The sequence below is a fragment of the Lepidothrix coronata genome, unplaced genomic scaffold (genome assembly GCF_001604755.1).
Source record: "Lepidothrix coronata isolate B3197 unplaced genomic scaffold, Lepidothrix_coronata-1.0 Scaffold193, whole genome shotgun sequence".
In the NCBI taxonomy this organism is placed as follows: domain Eukaryota; kingdom Metazoa; phylum Chordata; class Aves; order Passeriformes; family Pipridae; genus Lepidothrix; species Lepidothrix coronata.
In genome coordinates this window covers 297,676-320,387 of record NW_016690373.1, presented here as the reverse complement: position 1 = coordinate 320,387, position 22,712 = coordinate 297,676, and the positions used below count along the sequence as shown (strand labels likewise).

Genomic DNA, 22,712 nt, shown 5'->3' with positions numbered 1-22,712 from the left:
GCAGAGATGCTCAAGCAGTCCTAGATCTTTTCTCTGGCTGATGCCTGTACTACAGGGAGGGTGGTCAGCAACTCCTGTACAGCAGTAAGCTGCTGAGAAGAGAATCCTGCAACACTATGATTGACCACTAGATAACGTGTAGGGTTTTTTCTTCTCTCACAGAATGCAGGTAAATGTCCCCTCTGAAGCCACTGGGATTCCACTGTAGATTCAAGCTCTTAAGGCAGAGGGCACGCTCCCTTAGCAGGAGAGGTTAGCTGAACTGAATCACAAGTACAGCAGGAAATCTTTGCCACTAAGTGGAGGGGATTCAAACAGAAATACATCACTCCAGTCACATCTTCCTCTTGGAGTGATTGCAGGACAGCATGAACCTTGATTTGATTACGATTGATCATCCCAGTGTCCCATTTTATTTTCCCTGACCAATTCCATGCCAATATACATACCCCTACAGAGGCACAGGTTGGTTTTTCCTGCCTCTAGTTGAAGGTTCACGAAGTGTAAACAGTCTTTTGGAAAAAAGTACGTCCATGCTGGATCATTGCAAAGGAAATACTACTTATAAAAGAGGCTTTCATTTAAAAAGGGGTAGATTGACACTTAAACAAATACCTCCAGTCGGTTTCTTCCATGTTAAGGGCCAGCATCCTGTTAGCTTTTTTGGCTAAATTCTCAGTGGTAAGTCAACTTAGTCAAAGACTGTAAGCTTAAGCCCTAAAGACTGAAGCCCATGACCCATAACCTGATATTTGCATTGAGATGGCTTTCCTGTATTTACTTATCCAGTAAGATCATCCAGCACAGTGAAGTCTTCCATTGCCGTGACTACTGCAAATACAGCACTGCCCACACAAGTGTGTGAAGACCATCAGGCCCAGGTATCTTCCTGCCTATTTCCTGTGCTAGCATAGGCCTATAAACAGCCAGGCACCCCAATCACTCCACAATGCCAATGCAAAAGGCAGTCAAAGAAACAGGTTCACCACTCTCTCATCAGTAGAAAACACCTTGACGTGACAAAAAAATTTCAGGTTACAATCAGTGGTTAAGAGTACCAGGGGTATCCTTACATCTTCATGTTCTTCACCCATCCTGAAATACCAGCAACGAGAGTTTTGTGTGTACATCATGGGAAAGACTGTGACCCTTGCACATCACTTACTTAGCTGAAGCTCAACATTTGGCAGTTCATTTAAAACTTTTCTGTAGATCTCCATACAGGAAGATGAGTTCATATTACATTTTTTCTATTCACATTACAATTAAAATTGAACTTCAAGCTGTGTAGGCAGCTTACTGTGCCTTGTGGAATCAAAATGCACACATTTTGATTCCACATCCACACTCCCCAAGCAGCTCTACATTTCCACTATTTTTAGACCCCATCCAAAAACAATGAAAGTTTCCATCTGCCAGTTACTATGGAACTTTCCGGAAGTTTGAACTTTTCCCCCAACTCTAGTTTTAAAACCACACCTATAAGCCTGCCCTGGGAACAATGCCCTCATTGTTCAGCTGTCCTGCAGCAGCCCAAGGAAGGAGCACATTTCTTTGGGGCTTTCTGGGCACAACCCACTCATGGCTGTCACAGGAGGAAGGGTCTTTGTACTCAGAGACTTTCTATTAATGGAGAAAAGGCACACTTTTGAATATCTATCAATGGGGCTCACTTGTTAAAAGGAGATTCACATTCTCATCAAATCTAAGGTTTCATTAGCACCAGATATTATCAGACAACCTACTCAATTTTGAAAGCATCCTGTTGGGTTTTCTTAAAGCTTTGATATTCTATTAGTAGATCAGAATCTCCCATTAGGTTTCTAATTTAACACACTCTTTTTCTGTTTACTGCAATGGCTATTTTGGTCTGTGTGATGCTGGACTACAGCAACCATCTCCATTGCATGTGCCTTGAACACAGACAGCAACTTGTGGAAGCTCAACATACTCATATACATGAGCATACTCATGTGCAACAACTTCCAAGACTAGGACCAAGAAAGGGTCCAAGGTGGTCTTTTTATTCCAGAAAATCTCTCCACAGAAGGACTGCCTACAGGTCTAGTCACTTCAGGGATTTATTTTCAAGGCCTTCTACTCCTTGCACTCTCCTCTGATACACTCAAAGTGTTTGTCTCAGGATTTCTTTAGGCCAGCTGGTAAAAGGGCAATTTTCACTGGCAGCCCATTACAACCTTTGCCTGCTGCAGCAGTTCACTATTTCATACATGCTGTGGTACTATGGTTTAGTATAGTCCAAAGTATAATAATGCCCCCTTTTGTTTGCCTTTGGAGAAAAATTCCCAAATTCAAATCCACTATAATTTTTAAGTGGTTGGTGAGGATGGGAGGGACTTAAAAAAAAAAACCAAACAACCAAACCCTCTTTTAGTAAATGTTGCTTCTTAGGTAGCAAAAATCTCTCTGACATAAGAAAAATCAATGTTAGGGTATCAATTGACCAGCAAAATCTCTCTCAGGCAAATGCCTGGTTCTGCACAGTTTTTAAGGATATTTGTTATGATGTCACAGTTCACATTTACCAGTTAAACAGTGAATGCTAACTCAGCTTTGACTTCTCCAGCAACCTACTTCCACTTAACCTGGGAAAGGGAGAGCTGCTTAAAACCTTGAACAGTTTGACTAATGCTTTCAGAAATCGTTAATTTCTCTCCTGATAAACTGTGCCTGTGTTTTCTAAAGGACTGAAGAGTAATTCCTGACAAATGACCCCATCTCTTTCATCCCAGATACTAACCTACTGATATTTGCATGTAGAAAATAGAGTCAGATGCCACAGCATCAAATCTAAACTGATTATTCCTACTTCTTTTTCTTAAGTTGATTTTAGAAACTCCACTTAACATCAACAAACATGTAGCTTGGAAAAAATAAAGAATTCAGATTATATTTCAAACACATGCAAGATAAGAGGAAAAGGAGTCTAAAAACATCTCAAGTAGCTACCCCTTTGTTTTTCAAATCAAAATGCATCAGCAGAAAAGTGAAAGGAAGAAGGTGTCTGCTAGTGGTGAATAAATAGTGGGATTAGAGCCCTCAGCATGAACATATTATTATTATTTATTATTTGTCAGCTCCCATACTGTGAAATGAACCTCAGATGACAGGTGCTTTTCCTCCATTGATTAATAAGGTGCAAACCATATGCTCTGTGTTCAGATTTTCTCTATGCAATCACCATATTCTGTCAAAGGAAGAGGGATTTTCTTTGCTAGTACAGGAAATCTGGGCCAAGTGCAGTAATCCTCATTCAGGCACAGCTATTGGCATTTCAGGGGGAGTTCTGCCGAAGCTGTGCTTTAATGGGAGTGGGATTCAGATCTGTTTTTAAAGAGCATGCTGAGACAAATGATAATTAACACTGCCAGGGATGTTACAGGAGGGAAACTGCACTAGAGAGATGTTGTGGGACTTTCCTTATAGATGGACAGGTCTGAGGGTACCTGAGCAAGAGGGGAACATCGCTCCTCCCATCCTGCTGGTGAGGCTCTGGAGGTACAGGTGATACAGGTCAGTCACACAGAAGGAAAGGGGAGGTCAGAGGCATCTTCTGAATCTACAGAGCTTCTCTAAAGGAGGTGCTACTTTCAAAAAGTCACAGCAAAAAAAAGACACAGATTTGGATGGAGACCTAGAGAAAACTTCGTTGCCAGCAAACCCTCTGAGGGAGAGCTTTTGCAAGTCATTATTGCTCGTTCCCCCAAGTGTGAACCCTTCAGAAAGCTAAAGGGAAGGGTCCAAAGACACATCTGGGAGGAGCCTGGTAACATTTCCTGCTCAGTCTTAAGAGGTTTCAGAAAGCAGATAGCATCAGGGAATTCCCGATTTCACCAGACACCTTTGCCAGGAGACAGACCAAGCCTGGGTACCAGCATCGTCTCTGCTGCCTACGTGATTCCACTAAGATGGTTTTATGTTAGCACATGGGCTTGACAACCGCATAAAACTCTTCCACTAAAGTCTCATGACAATGCCATCCAAATGGGAGCTTCACTTTTTTTTTCCTTTTTTTTTTTTTTTAAAGTAAACTTCCCAGACATTACACTGGTACGAAGAAACCACATAATTTTTGATAGTACAAGCTAGTAGACAGATTTCTTTCATGCTTCTGACAGCTCTACACAATTCAGGAACACACAAAACGAAGTCAGAGCAAGCAAAACAGCCATGAAGGTTTTACTTTAAGGGCATACCCTTCCAGGGGTTACTAAACTGGGTCTACTCTCCAAGGCAGCCACTCTGAGACAGTCTCTTTAGGGAGGGAAGCATTTAAGAGACTAATCCTGGCTGGCACTCCTGTACAGCACTGACATGGCACTGTCTGTGTGGTTCTGCTACCCACTTTGGGGGCTGGATCCACAAGAGCCTGGTGCCATATGGAAGCACCCCAGCCACAAATCATCAAATCATGCCTGAAAGTCTTGTGCTGTGCTAGTGCTTCTGTAGAGGGGCTGACTTACCAACAGAGAGCTAATGAAACACACGCAGAATGAGCTTCTGCCTTTCTCACAGGGCTGTGCAGACTTAACTCAGTCAGCTCTTTCCTCCCACCACAGACCACTAGTAGTAGCCTGGAAACTCTCCATGAGATTTTTCTCCTTTCCATGTGATTGGAAACAAAGCTATTTAGGTATTGCTTCATCTCAAAACATTTGGTAGTGGTTGTTGTCAAAAATAAAGCGATTCTCAAACTAGTACTGCATCTTCGCAATCTGTGCTAGGGGAAATTTAATCCCATTTTCATTCCTTGTTGGGACTAAGGCAATTCATTTGCTTAAGCCCTCATCAGCGCTAACTAAACTAACCATTTTCCTGCTTTATATGCAAGTGACAGATTCAGAGTGGAAGTCACACAAGCAATTTTTGGTCTTCACAGGCTGGTAACTTATGGCCTGGTAGAAACATGAACAATTCAAGACTTCAAACACAGCGCTTGTAGCGTGATTTAAGATACTGGCCTGGCATGTCAAGGCTACTGCCCCATTCATCAACTCTTTGCTTTGAAGATTTCTAGCATTTAGTAAACAGTTTAGGGTTGTGAAAACAGCACGTGTTCACTGGATTTCACACGGCCTTGTACATATAGCAGCTATGCAACACTGGAAAATAATATTTGACAAGAGATGAGAGAAGTCATGGATACACCACAAAAAGCATCTTTCAGTCCCAACAGTTTCAAAATCAAAATTTATGTTCATGTGAAAAACAGACTGCTGATTGTAACCTGTCCTGACTGGTCTGACTCATTTAGCACTTAATCATTTGCATTTATAGGGAAGTTGGTTATCCAAACTAGGATTTATTTTGATCTCATTTTTCTTTCCCAACAGCTATTTACCTACTAATAACCTGATGATGTGTTCTATGAGACTAAAAGCACATATTAAGTCTGACTAGTCACCTCTGGTGTATCTCTCTTCTGTACCTTGTTAAGGCTTTACAGCAGACTACTTTGACAGCAATTTATTTAAGCATTTTACAGATTTCTTCTGCCAACCATAGCTTTTGCAATCTTCTCAAAGATCATGTTTGCATGTCCAAAGCTGTGTTGCTACCAGCATTCCCGGCTGCTTGACACAAAGGATTAAATACTGGCAGAAACATATGGTCCACAGGACTGCTCTGCACACCAGCCTCTCTTCCCAGGAGCAATGGGATTGATTGCTGAGGACTCTATATCCCTTCAAAGTGATGGCCGTGCAACAGATCTATGAAGGACAAAGACTATCAGATCCATCACTGTTCCACCCCTTCTAGTCAAATTCCCTGTGGAAAACAGGAATATCTCAGGTATCTGGGTTTTCAAATCCCAGCCCTGCCTCCATGACCTGAACCATAACAGTTCTGCTACAGAAGATGACACAGCTAGCAATGAGATTTGATTTCAGTGATTCTTTAGTCAGAGGTGTCACTTCTCACTGCAATGGCAATACGAACCTCAAATCCTGAGTGCCTGCCCCTTGCCCTGTGCGCTGCAGTACTGCACACTGGGGGGCTGTTTTCTTTAGTAAGATGAGCATATTTTGACCACTAGTTTAACCACAAGAGAGACTGCATTTTACCAATACAAGGGGCTGACTGGACTTCCTAGTCCCCCAAGACAGCATGGTCCTTCAGTGTATCTGGCCTACAGAGCTGTTAACAATGATTTTTAATACTGTGGAAGCCCTTCTAACACTGACAAAAACCCATCAGGTCCAGCAGACACAAGGCCTATTCCTCTAGGAAGATGAATAAATGCAATTTATTCGAAACAGCAGCAGTAGTGAGATGTGATGTTACTACTCTTCCCCCAGCAGTAGTCAAAGTGGGAGAGGAGAGAGGCAGCTCTGCAGGCCACGGCTTTCCTCATCAGCAACATGCAGAATCCCAAGTGGCATTACTGAAACATGGCTGTATTCTCAGCTAACCACAGATAATATGATTTCTCATACAGAAACCACTTCTATCTAAGCTAGGCTCTATCACAGCATTTATTTTATGCAGAGTTTTTGATTTTTTACAGTATCCTTAAGACTATCAGCATTCTACCTTTAGAGAACCTGCTTACTGGGGTTTTGTCATTTGGGCCTGTTGATTGGTTCCTGGGGAATTAACCGCATTTGAGCTCCACTTGCCTACGGCCAAATACACTAATTCCACTTCCAAATGTACGTGTCTTGCTTGGCAGCTCAGCCTCTGTGCTAGATTATCTCTACCTACAATTTAATTAAAAAATAATCACCCTTTGCTTCACTCATCTGGGACTGACTGCTGTGAAACACACACGCATACATGATCCGCTACTTACGTGATATACTTTGCTGGACAGAATGAGCACGGAAAAGGCTCGGAGGAGTTTTCCTGCCAAGCCTTTTTAACAAATGATCACGTTCGTTCACGCTAAGGGAGAGAGGAAAAAAAAAAAGAAAAAATACCAGTGAGTAACTAGATAATTTCAAGGTAAAAGTCAGCTGTATTTAAAGTACTTGGCAGCTTTGACTTTGTCAATATTTGAGATGGTTGTAGTACAAAAAAGAATTTCCCCTTTTTTCTTTAAACTGCACATTATCAAGAGAACTGTCTAATGATGGAAACTCATCCTTTCTAAGGACACTTTGTATAAGTCTACTTTTAGTCAGTCCATCTCTAATATTACCGTTATTGTAATTTCTGAATGCTTGATGCCTCTAAATTATTACAAACCATGTTAGAAGTCTGATCAAGTAATATAGAACATTAAAAAGAAGATTTCTCTTTAGTATTATATACATTAATCACAGCGCCCACAAATGGCCTTAGAGAGAAGGAGCAAAGCACTGAAGCTTAGCACAAGGTAGAAGGCTTCTATCACACCTGCAAAACGACCTGAAGCAACAAAAGGTGGGAACCATAGTTAATTCTGTCTCCTAAAGAACATTCTCATTTTCCTCATGAGAAAGAAAACTGTCTATCCTTTTTTAAAAAAAGAACACAAAACTTTGTTTTTCACAGTTCCTGTCAAAGGCCTGAAAAAATTATTGTTGAATTTACAAAAAGTAAAAATACAAACTTGAGGTGGAAAATACAGTATGCTTACACTAGGTTTAACACACATACACAAATCATTAGAGATGCTCTCCACTCTGATTTTTATTAAAAACACAACATTCATTTAATCAAGAATTTTATGCCCAGAATTAACAAATGATGACTGAGATCCTGACCTTTCAAAGCATTTAATTATGTATATAAGTCCTATTAAGTTTGATGAGGTTTTAAAATAATGTTATCAAATCTCACTGCACTAGAGCCTCAAATAACTTCAACATCGGATTATTTTCACAAAGATATTACAGTCTATTTTAGTTCAAAGTTCTCCACAATTGGGCTGTTTTTAACATTTCACCCTTGTTCCTAACACCGAGATGGAGCTAGTGCATAGAAGGAATCTACTTGCTGGAGCAGCTCCTTGCAGCGTCTTTATCCCATTCGCACCACATTTACACTGTGTCTCCATTTTCACAGTCTGCTTTTTCTTTCACATCTTTATTCACAAGCGGTAATTCCACTAGTTATGCTGAAAACATGGATACACACCTGAATGCCAATGCATTACAAATTCACATGCATTTGGTACATGAAATGGAAATCCCAGCAAGCACAGCTGCTGCCGGCAACAAGCTTACAACAGATTTAAACAAACAACTCCCTTTCACTGAAGCAGTTTGCTAACTTCAAACAAGAAGGTAACTGAAGAATCTCTGAGATGCCTATAATATGTAATCCAGCCATGCAGGCTTATATTCCACTTAATAGTCCATTAAGGTAACAGCCAGGCTCAGTCCTCTGTTCAGTGCATAATGAGATGTCTACAAAAGAAAGGGAGGAATCCTTCTCTTTTTCCTGGGGTCTCTAAGCTCACACACCTGAACTGGAAGCTTGTAGAGCCTACAGTCTCCTCCTTTAAAATGTTTACAAACTGTCAAGTGTTTTCAGACACTTGGTCTCTTCCCCACTCCTTCCCTTGGCACCACAGAATCACACCTGCAACAGATACGCCAGGTTGCTTTCTCTGCCTGCAGTCAGTAGTACTCCCTCAATATAAACCAGAAGTTGATAAAAGATTTGGAAGCAAAAGTAAAGATTCCAACCGAGTTTGTCAAACTAAGAAGATCTAAGAAGATCATGAGATCTGCATGTGTTCAAAAAAGAGAGGGTCACAGGTTTCCATTAAAACCAGGGTTACCGTATGAAAGCTTCTAAAATCTTGGAAGATCCAATTGCTTAAAAAACCAAAGACTGGTTGTTGTCTGTAAAAGAAAAATCAAGTACATACAGAAAGAAATTTCTAACTGCTCCAAGCAGGCAGCATAATAGAAAGCATGTACTACAAAGAAAGCACGTACTACACCAGGTAAGGGTGATGCAATGGAAGGCATGAAGCAAGACACGAGACTTCTCTAACCTTTAACAGCTTGCTCACAAAGTTGGCAGCCTGCAGAGCCAATCACTACCAGTGCATGTGCAAATTAGCAATGCTGTATTGTACAACCTCCTGCTGATTGTAGAGGACTGCTGGGTAACTTGTTGGTGTAGTGAAACAGTCTGAACCAACTGCTGTCCTATGAATGATGGAAGTGGAACACTTGTTCACCTTCTGCAGGTGAAGAATATGCAAGAAGAGTCTTTCCCATCTCAGTGGGAGAACTGGAGGGCAATTTAAAGAAGGAAACTTAAATCGATCAAAAATATTTATTTTAAGGGACAAATAAGCAATATTTGCCACAAAATTCTTACACTGAGAATGGAATTAATCATAGCAGCAAAAAGCGTGAGGAACAAATTCTTCATCTGTCTGTCTACTACACAGCAACAGATGAAGTGCAGGCCAATAATGCTTAGCTCCTCAGGCTTCTCCATGAAATGTATGGAGGAAAGTGTGTTGTCAAGGGACTTCTGAACAGGAACCACACACTGCAGCTTTAAGAAAGCCAAAGCTACACTATCTTTGATATTGCTAATTATAATCAACAATTTCAAAACTGAAGTCACATCTGATTTTCCCATTTGGGAAATTATATTGCATTATATCTATGCAGAGAAAGAAAAACTCATGAAGAATTAGAGCATTTGTGGCTTAAGTAGAAGGGATGACTAAACAGACTGCAAGTCAAGACCAGTCAAGTACTATAAAATAAGCTCTTAATACACAGAGGTTAATGCAACACAGCTCTTCTGAAATGGATGAGTATTTGATTTATTAACAGATACTAGATCTCCCAATACAAACCCTGAAAGGAAAGTGAAGTGGCTTTCTTAAAATGTTTGCACTCATACTGAGCCCCCACTTTGAGAAAAGGTTTTTGTCTGCTGCCAACAGGTAACAAAGTGAAAACCTCTCAGTCTCCCTAACACTTCGATGCAAAACTAATAACAACACTGGACTCACAGGCAACAGGTTAAGCCTTGTTCACAGAAATACTGCTTGTTAACAATCCCAAGCATTAGCCATGATTTTCAATTTAATTCTGCTTTCCAGTGACTCAGAGTCAGTGCCTAAGCACCCCCATGGGGTCTAAGGATGGCATCTTAAGATGCCTTGAGGCAAAAGGATAAGAGATCATAAGATCATACTCTGAATACAGGATAGTTGTGTTCATATTCAGGACCTCAAAAATTGTGTCAGAATGGAAGAAATTACAAACCTGGACATTCTTATGGAAGGTAATAGTGAGATATGCTTTGGTTGGTGACCTCTGAGGGGGTAAGGGAGAGGTACCACCTATTTGTAATTATATGAAGGACAAAGGACACAGACAAAATGCTTTGAACTAAACAAACAGTAGATTAGAATAATAATTATTAAAATGTCCCAACTCTGAGGGTTACTATGAAAAAAATGATTAAAAAAAAGTCAGTATGCAAGTCAACTAAATACAGATTCAGTTGCTATCAATAATGCAGAATACCTGGGGCCAGGAATACTTTTGCAATGGCTTCATAAGAGGGTTAAGACAACTTCTGCCTGCCTGGAAGTCTGTGCTAAAAACATCACACAAATTCATTAAGTGAATGACAAATCAAAAGGTAAACTAAAGGTAACACATTATTTCATAACAATGTTTTCAATTCCATGAATAAAATGACTCTTCCATCTTCCTAACTGAATAGCCCTAAGGTGTCAACAGAGACCTTCATTTAATCTTTGTGTTCTCTTCTTCTCATCCCTCACAAAAGCAAACAGCCCTTAAATCTTGGCAACAAACATCTGGCTTTACACATTCAAATGAGGTGCATCAAAACAAACAAAATAATTCAAAGCTGACCACAAGGTTCTGCTGTCTCATTTGCTGAAGTAATTAAAAAAAGATGAGCTTCACCACAAATTAGCTCTACTGAGCGCTAATTAGCGTTAATGAGGATTTGTAGTATTTGGTATAGCTTGACCCAGAATGTCCTCCTGAGTCCACTAATTGGCTGGTGGGAAAAGCAGGGATCACAAAACAGGGAGGGTTAAAGTGGATGCAGGTGTCTCTTAAAATTGAATCTTCCCTGAGAAAACACACACATAGTCCAGTCAAAAAAATACAAAATAAAACATCAGAGCCCTCCTTCTCTTACAAGATCTGAACTTTTTGTTTGTGTTTTGTTACAATGTACTAGAGGAGATAGAGAATAGAAGCACACCAAATGTGCAAATACACTTATTGCCGTTGGTTTTAACTCACTGCCCCTCTTCAGTCAGATATACACATATGAAATTACTTCCTTTGTTTCTGCTTTTCCACTCTGTAGAAGGAAGAACTGATGTACTAGTGAAGCCCTACCAGGGCTGCTGGAGATGACACAACTAAAACGCACAAGCACACTTCCCAGCTGCTACCCCCACCTCAAAAACATGCAAAGAACCTGTGGCAGAAGCACGGCTCTTTAGTGCAAGATACTCAGCATCCGTGGGTAAGCCCAGAGAACAAGAAAGCTGCAGCTGTTTTCCCTGTCATCTGAATAACTATGAAGCCCTCACTATACTGCCTGCATGTGCAGCACCACTGTTTCTTCTATCCTAAAGTGCTGCTGCAGCACATAGCAACAGGTAAATAATTGTACAGCTTGGTTTAAAATAGAAAATCCTTCAAGGCTGAGACTGAAGTTTTGCCCTTAACTCCACAGCCATACTCCTGACCACATGCATTTTCAAAAAAAGCAGCAGATAAATCCCTGTTCAGCATCTTTCCTTCCACTGCCACATACTCTGCTAAACACACTGTTGCCCTGGCTGGCCTGCATTCTCCTCCTATTGGAAGAAGCATCTTGCAATGCATTGTCCACGACTGCAACAGCAGGGATGGGAGAGAATGAGGGAAGGGAGAAGAAGTTTTTGCAAAATATCCTATGTGGCCACACACACAGTAAAAGATTAGAAAGTTTCTATCTCTGCCATCTTTAGCTGTGGATTAGATTTTGAGGGGAAAAGAGGATATTCTTCTCTCCCTTTTAAAATTTTAGAATTAAAATATAGTAATTCGTTGCCTCCATACCAACAGTAATTTACACAAAAGTCTGCTGTTTCTTGTTGACATTTTTCAGTCACTGAAAAACACAACAAAATAAAATACACAGAGCGAGAAGAAAGGTCTAAAGCAGACTTCTCCAGATTTGATCAATCCTAACCACCAAATCCTTTACAAGCAGATTGTTGATTTTCACTTCATTCTCTTGGCTCTCAAACTCCATTAAGTGTCTTCTGAAAAACAACTGGGGGTTCAAGCACTATGGCTTCTCCCCACCTATTACCTGGCAAAGAGGACTCACAGATCCCTCTCTGGCTGCTAGGACATATCTGAGGATTTACTCACTACCTCAGGTATTCCTGAGGATTTATTCACAAGTTTCATCTCTCATCTTTAGTGAATTATTTAAAGGCTTACAGAATCAATCATAGTCCTGGCAGACAGAGAGCAAGTACCATACACCAGGAAGAGTCTGTGGCCACACCTTTGTAATTGGCCAGAGGAGACCTATTTTTCTTCTTCAGATACTCCCTTCTGGCTGAGGGTACTCCCCCATAACAGCCGCAGGCCTCAGTTTAACTTGTTTTCTTTTAGTTTAGTCTCAAGTGCATTACTTGAATGTGCATACAGGAACTGTTGAGAGTTATGCAGTGGACAGAGAAATAACTAACACAGGCTTGGCATAAGAAGAACGTAAAAACAACATTAACGCAGACCAGGAATTCAAAATTAAATCATGAAAGTCATCTCAAATGCAAGTCACACTAATGTTGAGCGTTCAGCAAAAATCTGTGCTCAAACACCCAGAACAACTCAGGGCAGGAAGAAAGGCCTGACTGGGTGAGTGAGCAAATACACCTCCGTCCTCTGCGCTTCAGAGACATCATAGAGAGGAATCACCTTCCTGCAGAACAGCACAAGTAGCAACTAGGGGCATGTGCTGGTTTTTTGATCCACGAAGAGGAGATGTTATTTTTTGTTATCTAGCATTGGATTGCAGGAATGTTTTACTCTGAGGTCAGAAGAGGAGGTCTTTTTAATTTAAAAGGTAAACAGGCATTACTGATAATGAATTTGCAGTGTAATCAAAGGAAACCTCTGGAGCATTTCACAAGGAAGTGTCTAACGCATATAAACAGTAAAACAAAAATCAGCGTTTTCTTTGCAGAGTCAGCGTCTACACACACTGGTCCTTAATCACTCTGGATCCAGATGAAATAGACATATCAAACCGTCCTGCTTTTGCATTCTACTGTAAAAATTCAGCGAGCCATCAACAAAAAAACTCCAGCCCACGGCTAGGAGATCACCAGCACAAATCACAGAGAAATAAAGACAGAAGTGTTGCCTGTGTCACTTGTAGTTTGGGAGGTGCAAGAAGTAACCTGTCAGAAGTGATTCCTGCAGCAGACAGCCATGTTTTAAGGAGTATCAAGTCCTTGCTGAGGGCTCAGCAACAGCCAGCTTTCCAGGGAAGCTGAGCCCTTATGCCTTGCCACAGTATAACACCTTCAGGCCTTTTTAGTGCAGCAGCTCCCCTCCAGCAGGCTTCCCAAGCACATGTGACAGCCACAGAAGAGAAACTCCCCTTCCCCAGACAGGAGGAAACTCTTTAGGGAACCTTCCTTCTTTATGAACTATATTTGACATTATCCAGCCAAATGTTTGCCTGTTAAGCATCAAATGTATCTGGATGTGTGGCCCTGCAAGGATAACTTGGAACATACTGAGAGCAGCCATGTAGCAAGCTCTCCAGGCCTGCAACATGGGGTACTAAGCTCAGCCCAGGGGTGGTTGCAAGTTGTTTATCCCGCCTGGATGTGAAAAGGTTAACAGTGTCAAACACCTTCAGCGACAGCTCCATGGATGTCCTTCGTGGTGACTGATGGCTAAAGCAGCCCCTGCCCTTACCAGTCAGTGGGAGAGCCTGACAGTTCTCCCCACACCATATGACTTCCCTCAGCTCACTTAACATGTCGACTCCACAAACAGTGGAGCTGATCCAGCTGAGGAACCAGGGTAAAGATGGGCCCATGTGATCACGGCTGGTAACGAGTGGTTTGCGAAATTATTAAGCCAGACTTGCAGCCACATCACCAGAAACCCATGGATCCATGGCTGTCACCAATGCCCTGAAGAAACACTGTTGTTACAGCTTGTGATTTGGTTTGGCAGAATGCTGCTTCAGCCAAACAGCAGCTTTCCCATTGCACCCCAGAGGTCTGGATGAAGGAGCACCTGCAGCCAGAGGGCAGCAGCAGCAGCAGGCCCCACAGCAGGTGCACACAGGTCTACCCCTGTTACCACATCACCTTGTACCCATGGCAGAACCATCCTGCAACAGCAGAGGCCAAGGCATGTTGTGAGCTTCAGCCAGCCCCCATTTGCAGCATCCAGATCGTATACAGAGTTCTAGAGCCAAATTCTCCTCCACTCTAAGCCCACACAATCTTCTTCAACTTGGTTCTTAAAGAGGAATGGATAAAAGTAGGACAAAACTTTTCCTTTTCGTGACAAGCAAGGATGATTTACATTTTCTTTTGTCATTAACAATGTCCTAAGGCAGAAAAGCTAGATTCCTTTTTGACTCCTAGAATCAGTTGGACAGTCCATTCTACCCTTCATTTTTGAGACTTACTCCTAAACTTCTTTCAAAGACTACTACTTAGAACAGAAGGGTATAGATTGGGTTTGCGTAGCAAGGTTTTGGCAGTAGGGGTCTACAGAGGCGGCTTCTGTAAGAAGCTGCCAGAAGCTTCCCTTGTGTCCTACAGAGCCAATGTCACTTAGCTCAAAGACGGAGGGTGAGTAACAGAGCAGCTTTGAGGGGAACCTGGTGTCCAGTCAGAGTGAACTCACAATAAGACCAAGCACATTTTAAAAATACCATCTAAAAAATCGGACACTAAACATTACATTCCTCTCTGAAATGCAACTACCCTAAGAAAATAATTGAGATATCTCTCTCCTTAAAGTACCTTCCATTTCTAAGCACTGCAAACACTATGCATGTGTTTATACATTTCCTTGGGACGGGGGGGGGGGGCAAACACCCTTGTTAGCTGTCCCAAAGTCAACCAACTTAACACTGCCCAGTTTTGCCTGCAGCCTTTCCAAAATGTGGGAATTGACTCAATTTAAACATTTCAGAAGCAGAAAAGGCAAAGTGTGGCTTGCTGCTTTTCAGCTATCCTCCTTTTGGTATCAGTGCTGTTGACTTCTTGTCCCTAAGTGCTTCACTTTGCACTTACTCTACTGGGTGCTTGGTCATATCCCTTACAGATAAGGTGGCAATACAGTTGTAATTATAACATTCTTTTCCTACTCATTCATTTTTTCAGAAGTAGTCACCTTGGAGGTTGAAGTTTTCTGTGCTTGGTCTCTATGTATAGATGTTTTTTTGGTTTGGGGTCTTTGTGTGTGGTTTGTTTTTTGTTTTTTTTTTTTTATTCCAAGTTTTCTGGATTTTCCATGTTAGTCCACTTACATACTCTCATTTAAGTTAAAGTTACTTCTGTCTTCAAAAACTCTGAACTCCTCTTATCAGCTTTTTTCTTCCTTTTCTTTAGAGATAAAATAAAAGCTTAAGAATAAAGCTTAAGAACAGCTCAAGGCAACAACAAAAAATGGTGAACTTTGAAAGTGTTGTGATACAATTTAGAGCACAGTCCGTGACATTTGGCTGATCTGAAAAAAACCCCAAATTGCCTTTCTGTAAGCTTTTAAGTATTTTGTAATTGTCCACTAAATATTTAATACCTAATACAACTTGTGTTTTCTTGTTCTTGCTATGCATAACTTAGCACTTTATTCTTTACCGCAAATCAGAAGGGTGAATGCTGACTGTCCTGCCTCTCTTTCCAGACCATGTTAACCAGGAGGGGAGCCAGGGTGCAGGCAGACTGCTGAAGCCATTAGGCTGGAACAGTTGTTATGGAGCAGTTCTCCTGCTGTGCAGGCTGGAGGGGAAGATTTCTTCTCTCCCCTGTGGAGATCCCCAGTGCCCAAGCCAGTAATTTAGGATTAGGCATCAGAGGGATTGGCCCCTTAATCAGTTTTAACTCTCATCTTGTTATGTTCTCTTTTTTCTAATCTTTCTTTTCAATTTACAGCTTCATTTTGGCCTTTGTGCTGATACTGTACCTCCGTCAACTTTGACTTTGGTAGCAGATTTGATCACAGTTGTAAATCCTTCTCCATGTCACCAGGTTTTAACCCTATTTGTGCAATGGATCTCCCTCAAGGTTACATGATAGGTACAATGACAATGTGAAATAATTAATTGCACCGGGGAAGAGGCATGTCAGCTCCAACTGGTTTGCACTAGCAACCAGGCACTTGGATCCCCAGTATCAGTGGGAACATGGTAACTCCCCCCCTTCAACACTCTGGCCAGGTTCCAAAACCTCCTCTGTCCTCTGCCCCTTCCCAGCTCTGCCCCACAGCCTCCCCACAGTGGAATCAAACCTAGTGATTTCAAGTGCCTCACACACATGGGTTAGAAATGCCAGAAATTAATTGTACATGTTAAAACAAGGAAATAATGTGATGATGCCTTACTGATATGGGACAGGAGGGAGAGAGAAAGGGTCAAGTGTAAAATAAAACAAAATTATGCATTTTCCACCTACCATACATGAATGTTTACCATATGGAATCAAAGAATTTAAAAAAACCCCACTGATATAATTTTATGTGCTTTTTGCTAGTAAAAGGAGTCTAATATCTTTTTACTAGAAAAGCTGCAAGGAAAAACCATAAATATGCCAGTCACTTTCTTGTGTATGCCGGTGAAGAAATCTCACCTTTGCTTCCCAAAAATGGTGTGAAGAACATCTGGAAAAACTGATAAAAAGGATGCTGAAACCTCAAAACCAAAAATACACCTCTCCCTCTTGAACCTCATTTTATGCTCAGCTGCACTGGATGGGCTGGATTCAGATCACAGTCGTGTGTATCCTGAGCAAATACACTGAAGTCAACACATTCATGAAACAAGAATTCGGCTCCAAACATCCAATACCATTTAACCAGTTGAAAGCACCAGACTAAGTCTGAATCAAGTAAGATTCATTGTACCTGCTGATGTGAAGGGGCCTTACTGGCATGGTCTCCCATTTCAAGTAGATGTAACTTGAAATGCATCAATAAAGAGACAAAGTGCTTTGAAATATAATGAGCCCAAGCCTCAGTCCTGTTGATCTTAACGAAAAAGGTTGCAGCTTCCTCAGGAACCATGAGACCAGGTCCTCACCTTATTCATGTGTTTGTTAAAAGTTAAGTCTGTTTTGCCGTTTCTGCTTCTGCTGGCACGAGGTTGAGGCCTCTGCTCCTCTCAGTTCTGTGCACAGCCACAAGCCTGAGACAGGTTCCCCATGTTTCCCTCTTGCTCCTCCCCAGGGACCTGTGGAGTGGGGAAATCTCCACGGGTACCTGTGTCAGCTCACCAATTACCCACTAGGTCATGCAGCTTCTGAAATGAGATAAGCATCTACCCTCACACACCAAATAAAACCCAGGCTAAGATAAATAAGACAACTTGCTCTCAGGGCGAGAGCTGGTCATGCACATTTCACTAAAGCAACAGAGTTAGATTTGGTGAGAAGCACGTAAATGAAAGATAATTTACACCAGCATGGCTCCTTGTTGAAGGCAGACAGTGGAGAGCCTGTGGGGAGCTCCTGTTTTAGGTGTACCAAAAAAACTTTTATGCAATGGAGGTAAAAGAGGCACCATAGCCATCCCCAGTGGGTGTCTGAAAGCAGCAAGAGGAAAGAGGCATACTGAAAAACGCTGCACAAACACACACTGCAGCGCTTCCTTACTGCTCACGGCTATACCTCACTAGGTCTGTAGTTACTTCCTTTCACCTTTGTTGAAGACAAGACACTGCCTCCCAGAATTCCGAACCATTTGAAGAAATTCTTCCCAATACTTCAGTGATGCGGGCGCTTTCCTGCAACACCCCATACAGGCCCTTCAGCTCCTTGTAAAGTAGATCATGAAAACCATGTTCTTCTTCAGTATAAAATAATCTTCTAATCCTGGCCACCAAGCAATTAATAACAGGACAGAAAAAATAACCAAAAAGCTACTTTCAAAGGGAGCTCTCTGGCAAGTCTAAGACAGAGAAACCCTCTGAAACAGGAAATCTACTGCCGCAAAGAGGGTGCTGCACAGCTTTGCTCACTCTCCATTAGCTAGCCAGTGGAGCAATAAAGTGACAAGAGTTTCCAAAGTAAAGTTTGCTTTGGTGCCTAATCAGGCTTTACTCCACCTGAACTCCTGCTGACTTCAATGAGAGGTTAGATGGAGTGAAAAGTGAATGAGGACTTGAAGGTTTGGCCCTTTATGATTTAAGCTGTAAACTTATTTAAAGACACAAGAATCTCTGCAGCTGAACTCAATGCCACTTTTGAACACAAACCTGTAGAAAACTTGTTTTTCTTTGTGCAAATCTCACATGTTAACATGATTAAATCTGCTGGGCAGGTGTCTTCTCATGTCCATGTTTGCTTTGGCACACAAGCTGCCCCTCTCACCTCTCTAAATTCATGAAAATTTAGTGTTAAAGCCTGCCTTTTGTTACATGAGCGTGCCAGGGAGCCCCTCTGCCTTCCCACACCAAGGCTTGCTCATGTCACAGCTGCGCTGAAGTTCAGCCCAGCGCTGCCAGGTGCCCAGGCTGGGGAGAGCAAATGTGGGTACTCATCTTCCATACGCAGGCAAGCGTGGCATGGGATCCACCACCAGCTCCTTACTGCACAATCCCTCTGCTGCTTCTCAAGCTGTTTCTTGAGTTGCCAGTTTTCCAGCTTCCCTGATGAATCCCCTGCTCCTGGAATCATCTGACTGATCATCCCGCTTCCATGAAAATTAGTTTTTAGCTATTCAGATGAAATATACAAAGGAATCAGAATATGACCCTTTACAGCTCAAAACTATACACTTGATATAATCTCCAAGCCACCACTGTAATGCTATTTGCAAGGGTTTTGGGACCCAGCTGTAGTGTTCAGAGTGCTGACACTCTGCCCTGCACAGACCAGACAGTCCTCACCTACCATTTTCCTTGCTGTTTGCTCCCTGCCATTGGTACGGCAAAAATTTGCACCTGTTTTTTTAGATCAATACAAGCAAGTTCCATTTTAGAAACTGTTCAAAGGGGCTAAGATTCAAAAGCATGTAGCAAGCACTAGTGAAGACATTTTTTATTAGCCCAGAAAAATGTGTCTAGCAAGAACAGTTGGCAGGGTGAAGACCCTCTAAGACACAATATGCATATTTAGGTATCAAGTGGCACACACAGCTCTCCCAGCACTCCTTTCCCAAGTGCAGAGATGACCCAGGTGTTATCTGCTCACATTTTATAGCAATTCAGCTGAGCCACAGCAAACTAATGGCATCCTGTTGTGCAAGTCTAGATGCTTTTTGGGCTTTGCAAATTGCTTTTTGTTTAGCAGATTAGTCCTGAACATTCAAATCTTGCACCTCATTTTTTGTCTAACGTCTAGGAAATTATAAAAGCAATTAGCTCCCTAAATCCTTCTCTTATCTGTAATTGGGTGTGATTTTTTTGTTGTTTGTTTGTGAAAAACACTGAACAAAAATAGTGTCTGCTATATGGGCCAGGAAAATAGACCCCGATGACAGCCAGCTTATCTTCCACAGCTGACTGAACAAACCAACAACTAATGGGTATGTTTTCAGGAACACTTCCAACCAAGAGCCGAGGTGACAGACAGACCCGTGGAGGTTTTACACAGCTCTATACTTTCCATTAGAAATGAGAAGACTCCCATTACTTTCCCTTCCTGCATAATGTCACATTGCCAGAAATATCCCAAGCGCAATGGGGCTATGGGCAGGAAGGTAGAACAAAGCATGTGCCTTAGAACACATTTCCACCAGCTTCAAGGAATTTTTTAAAAAATAAAGAACATGAACCAGAGACTGTAACTGCAGAAAGTTCCAACTCTGTTTCTTTCCCACCCTCACCCTTCCCTTTGGACAAGCACACAATTTCTAGCAGGTGTGAAAGAGCCAGGAGACAAACAAAAGAGATAAAAGACAGAAAAACTCTGGAGAGCACTCAGGAGGCCACAACACAAGCACAGCACACCAGCTCCTAGCAGGCAGAGGCACTCTACCATTATCTAGTTCACAGATGGACCACCCAGAAAATCTGGGAGCAATTAGGAATGAGAACAAACAAATGCATGGAAAGAAGGGGGGAGGGAAAATGGGAAGGAGAGCCAGAAGGGATTCCTTACATCATCTCCATGCAAGCGTTTCGAGAATGAAGTGAAGCTATATGGAGGAGGAATGCAGATGAAAGAGTTTGCAGTGAGAATGCAATAAAGTAAAAGGCTATGAAAACATGCAGCGTATGAATGAATTACAACATGGCCATTAAATTTACAGAAAGTCAGGACAGTGTGTAAACAGAGAAGAAACCCATCAAGTTCTTGGAGACACAGACGCGCACATATAAACAGATCAAATGCTAAGTGTCTCTTGCTGTTAACAGCATGTCAACCCGCCTTGCAACCCAGGGATCTATCAGGCAGAAAGCTGACTCACTCTCCTCTTCAGCTGTCAGTAACTGGCATTAAATACTGGCAGGAAAAACACAAATGCTACAAACCAACACCAATGCAACCTCACATACTATGCATGGATAGGAACCATAGCAACACCCAAGGGGCTTATACTACCAGAGCCGTGTGCCCGGGAACAGCCAAGTTTCTGCTCGTCTTATTTCCACTTACCTGGCTGGCATCTAATCTCACTATCAGTCAGCACCTCCCAACACCAAGTTATACCTTTCTTGCTTGGGAGGCTGACCTGATCATGGTAACCAAGTGCTTTGGCCCAGCTGATTTCAAAGTGACTGCTGAGCACTCTAAAAACAAGGCCCATTATTTAATTAAATGCCTGATTTAAAGCATCTTTGTTGGTTTTAATTGTGGCATAGAAGGTTGCCTTTGTTGACCAGTGCTGCAAAGTTTGCTATCTCTTTTAAATCATTTGATATGCAGTCTTTAACTTTTGCTAGTGAGTACAACTTATGAACTGTGTTCTCTGGGATCGAAAAGTCACAGCAAAAAAATTACTCTAAATAAAAACTGAAGATACCAAGTGTTTTGAAGTGATCTTAATCAATAAGACTGTGTTTACTTTGTCTTGGCCTCTGAGAAGCGAACTCTGGTCATTAAGGACATCTTATAAACACACTGAAGTTCACACAAGCATTTTTTAAAGCTTTTCAGTTTATCATAATCTCAGTAAACTCACTCCCTGATAATTTTCTCTAAAAACAGTCCTTATTAACTCCCAAGTTCAGTTGAAAAAAAATCTACTATCAGCTCGTCTTAGCAGCAGCTACAATATGGCAATTAGTTTACCTCAGAATAGACATCAAAGGCTCAAAGGATGACCCTGCCCCAGAAGAACAAAATCTTTTAAAAGCCCCATTCCACTCAGTTTGCTAGTTTATAAGGTTTGCTAAAATCCAGTTTAATGATCGTGTAGTTTCTTAAGCAAGTCATGTGGTGCCATATTGTGTAAGAAACAGAAGAGTTAGTTCTAAAACCTTTTTGAACTTGGAGAGCTTTTCCGACCAGCTGATGCAGAACCCATTCTGAGATGGTAAATGAAACTGTTGGATGTAAAAGCCTGACCATGATTTTCTTTAGCTTCTTTCAGAAGAGACAAAAGTTCCCACACAACACATACTCTCCCCATACAATGAAAGATTCAATAATAGCAATATATTCAAGTCCATATGGTGTGGTTATAAGGGAGAGGCAAAACAAGAAACTAAGAATCCTGAAAGCAAGAGGCCTGTAAGCTGTGGTAGAAAAAGCAAGAGCATGAAAAAAAAAATTAAGGTGAAACTGGATGAAGTAGTAGGGCACACTGGATTAGACAGTTCTTCTTTTAGCTACAGTCTTTATATCCTGAGCTGCTGACAGTTCCCTTCCCTAACATGGTTATCATACAATTTCTTAATTTTTTCTGGATGATATATGACAAAGTGCTTTCAAAACCAGTCTGGCCCAGTAGCCAGGTAATAGCACTACATGTTACCAGGCAGGGTGACTGAGCAGCAGTTTCCAATACAGCCTCACAGCAATAATGCAGAAGAAATGGAAATGGAAAGGCTGGTTTCACTGGGGGAGAACAGACATATATGAAAGGTAATAACAATAAATGAATAATACAGGAGAGAAGTCTTCTTACCCTGTCTAGAATCAGATTTGAATGGTAACGAGAAATAGGAAGGGGAGAGGACAGGAAGGACAAAATGTTGCTTTAAATATTTAGCATAGACTTGCCCCACCTCTTTCCATTACTATCACGAAGCATGGCTTTCCCCAGCTCTCTTGTCTTCGTCTCCAGCTCCTGAACTTGTTCCAGCAAAGTTTTATGGTAGGTATGCTTAGCCCTGTACCACAAGGAAAAGACAAAAACAAAACAAAAAAGCCATGTGAACATTTGTTTTGCTACAAACCCCCAAATTTACCTGTCAGGGGAGAAGCACAGGGCCTTCCCTTGAAGGATTTGAAAAAGAAGGCACAGTGTTTCCATGTTAGTTCAGGTTCACAATACCTGGGAAAAAATACGTAAGAAATGAGAAATCAGGAGGACTTCAAATTCAACAGTTTGGCTGCTTCAACAGAACATTCAAAACCTAACTAAGCAGCCAAGCTA

General features: G+C 41.6%; 1 protein-coding gene across 6 annotated transcripts in view; it reads right to left on the bottom strand.

The window, feature by feature from the left end:
• ATP8A2 (ATPase phospholipid transporting 8A2) overlaps positions 1–22,712 on the bottom strand; it is a 325,416-nt gene that overhangs the window by 8,594 nt on the left and 294,110 nt on the right. For all 6 annotated transcript variants that reach the window (XM_017831596.1, XM_017831595.1, XM_017831597.1 and 3 more), the window contains 2 exons: positions 22,342–22,446; positions 6,815–6,906 (listed from right to left, as the gene is read on the bottom strand). In XM_017831596.1, coding sequence (XP_017687085.1) covers positions 6,815–6,906; positions 22,342–22,446 — 197 coding nt within the window. The remainder of the gene's footprint in view (positions 1–6,814; positions 6,907–22,341; positions 22,447–22,712) is intronic.